Raw genomic sequence first — 3,212 nt, forward strand, 5'->3', positions numbered from 1 at the left:
GTCACAAACATGTCATCTCCATTTATCAGAGAAAAAAGGCACTCGGAGACCAAGTTCAGAGAACGGAACTGAAAAAAAAAAGAGAAAAATGCACTTTATTCCATGCTCCTTCCCCTGGGAGACTTCATTCATGACATCATATTAAAAACTAGTGGCCCGGTGCACTGATTTGTGCACATGGAAAGGAAATTAATTAAAAGAAATATTTTAATATCATTTTATTTGCCCTTTCTCTATAATAGAAGTATCAACCAAATTCATGATCAACAATGACAGCTAGAAACACACGTGCGATTTGCACCAGCAAAAACTTTATATGTATCACGCATATGTGAGTCAACTTAGCCTAATATGCAAATTGACCAAACCGTGGAATGACCGGTCGCTATGACGTGCACTGACCACCAGGGGGCAGACGCTCAACACAGGAGCTGCCCCCTGGTGGTCATTGCGCTCCCACAGGGGGAGTGCCGCTCAGCCAGAAGCTGGGCTCACGGCTGGCGAGCGCAGCAGCAGTGGCGGAAGCCTCTCCTGCCTCTGTGGCAGCGCTAAGGATGTCCAACTGACAGTGTAGGCCCAGGGGAAAGCGGCCTAAGCCATCAGTCAGACATCCCCCAAGGGCTCCCAGACTGCAGGCCATGCTGAGGGACACCCCCAAGTGGATGAATTTTATGCACCAGACTTCTAGTATAGAATAAACTTGCTTAATTAGACCTGCTTTCTGATTTTGCTAAACTTTTTCCAGCCCAGTGAAGCACCCCAACTTCTCTTTCAGGTAATTGTCAGCAACACAGCAGTAAATATCAACAAGAAGCAGATTATTACTGTAGATCATGCAGGGATCTACATGGTAAAATATTTAACTACAGCAGTGTTTGACTATATTCTGCGCAGTGAGAAAACCTGAAGTCATTTTCAAGGTCCACCATTTCTTACTTCTTTTCAGTGGGGTCAAGTTTCTAAACTTTCTAAATCTTCATTTTCTGGCTAATGAAAATAGGATTCCACTGTATCCCCTATCTCCCTACTTCAGGACTTCTGTGAGGATCAAATGAGATGAGGCATGGGAAAATGCTTCATAGACATTTGGTTAAAGTGTGAAATGTTTCCACCTGACTATAAAGCAAGTTGTGTTCCTGGGATGAAGAAACTGCAAGGAGGCTAGTTGTCACTAGGGAGAGGAAGCCGGATGTTGCTATGTGACATCACTACCCAGCGCCCATAGTGACTGTTTCCGGGCTGGGCTGGGCTGTGGGCCGCATTTTGCACCATGGCAGTATCGGCTGCAATTTGGTGGGCTGTCCCTCTGGGGTGGTGGCAGGGCCTGTGTCCCACTTGGGAGAAGCCGAGTGTTGCTTTGTCAGTACCAGGTCCATGCTGCCGTTTCTCTGTAAATGGCCAGTGCACATCACAGCAGCTCCTGCGTTGAGCATCTGCCCCCTAGTGGTCAGGGAACGTCATAGCAGCTGGTCGGACAGGTGGAGGGACACTTAGCTTATTAGCCTAGTATATAGATAACTAGAGGCCTGGTGCACGAAATTCATGAACTGGGGGGAGGGATCCCTCAGCCCGGCCTGTGCCCTCCCGCAGTCCGGGACCCCTCGCTCCTTATTGCCTGCCTGCTCACTGCTCCTTACTGTTCAGCTTGCTGCTCCTTAGTGCTGCCACTGACGTGGAGTCAGGAAAGGCTTCCGTCACCACCACTGCACTTGCCAGCGTGAGCCTGGCTTCTGGCTGAGTGGCACTCCCCCTGTGGGAGCGCACTGACCACCAGGGGGCAGCTCCTATGTTGAGTGTCTGCCCCCTGGTGGTCAATGCACATCATAGCGACTGGTCAACTGGTCATAACTGTCACTTAAGCTTTTATACATATAGATAATAAACTCTCAGAAAGAGAAACTAAAAAAAAACCACACACACACAAAACAATCCCACTTACCTTTGCAATAATAAAAAAAAAAAAGATATGTAGAAATAAACTTAACCAAGGAGGTAAAAGTCATCTACTCAGAAAACTATAGCCATTGAAAAAAAGGAATAGAGGAAGACACAAATAGCCATGTTGGAAGAATTAACATCATTAAAATGTCCATACTACCCAAAGCAATCTATCGATTCAATACTATCCCCATTAAAATACTAATGGCATATTTCACAGATCTAGGATGAACGTTCCAAAAATTCACCTGGAATAAAAAACGACCTCGAATATCTGCAGCAATCCTGAGAAAGAAGAGATCTCAATAGCAGATATCAAGCTGTATTACAAAACCACTGTTCTTAAAACAGCCTGGCATAAGAACAGACATATAGATCAATGGAATAGAATAGAGACCCCAGAAATTGACCCAAACCACTATGCCCAATTAATATTCAACAAAGGAGGCAAGAGCATACAATGGAGTCAAAACAGCCTCTATAATAAATGGTGCTGGGAAATTTTGGCAGATACATGCAAAAAAATGAAACTACATCACCAACTTACACCATACACAAAAATAAACTCAAAATGGATAAAGGACTTAAATGTACGACAGCGGAGAGCCTTGGAATGTCTTACATTGTACTTGTGGAAGAAACTGAGGTATCGGATGACGCCCAGCCACACAAGCAAGGTGGAGGTCCCGAGAAGTATGCTGCAGACGTCATAACTTGTTAGACTCTAAAACACAGTGGGGAAAAGGAATCAGAACTTCACATGAGCAGGAACTTTCTATTGGGTAGCTATGAGTTGGTCACTGTCCCAGGGGCTAACAGGCAGTGAACAGTGAACAGGCAAAATTTCCTACATTCGTGAAGCTTCCCTTCTAATGAGGGGGGAGAGGTGTCAGCAATACATTCATGAACACCTGATACATTAGCCGATGTGCAAAGGAGGAAATTCAGGAGAGGGGATAAGAAATGCATAGGAGGTTGCATTTTAAGAAGGGTGATGAGGAAAGGTCTCACTGAAAAGGCAGCACTTGAGCAAAGACCTGGAGGGAGTGAGGAGCAAACCAACAAAATCAAGGGGAAGAGCTTTCCAGGCACAGGGACCAGCAAGTGCCAAGGCCCCGAAGCAGGAGGGCACCTGGCAAGATAGTGAGTCTGGCTGGAGTGAGCAATGGGGATATAGTATGAAGTCAGAGGTAAGGAGGCAGGTAGTTATGGTCTCAGGGATAATTTAACAACTTTATATTTATTATGAATAGGGGCGGGGGATTTGAGAAATT

General features: G+C 45.5%; 1 protein-coding gene across 1 annotated transcript in view; it reads right to left on the reverse strand.

The window, feature by feature from the left end:
* The window catches only part of MCOLN3 (mucolipin 3), a 27,251-nt gene that overhangs the window by 3,145 nt on the left and 20,894 nt on the right, over positions 1 to 3,212 (reverse strand). The window contains exons 9-10 of the mRNA XM_015572112.1: positions 2,561 to 2,662; positions 1 to 68 (exon numbers count right to left, since the gene is read on the reverse strand). Coding sequence (XP_015427598.1) covers positions 1 to 68; positions 2,561 to 2,662 — 170 coding nt within the window. The remainder of the gene's footprint in view (positions 69 to 2,560; positions 2,663 to 3,212) is intronic.

The sequence above is a fragment of the Myotis davidii genome, unplaced genomic scaffold (genome assembly GCF_000327345.1).
Source record: "Myotis davidii unplaced genomic scaffold, ASM32734v1 scaffold162, whole genome shotgun sequence".
Classification (NCBI taxonomy): domain Eukaryota; kingdom Metazoa; phylum Chordata; class Mammalia; order Chiroptera; family Vespertilionidae; genus Myotis; species Myotis davidii.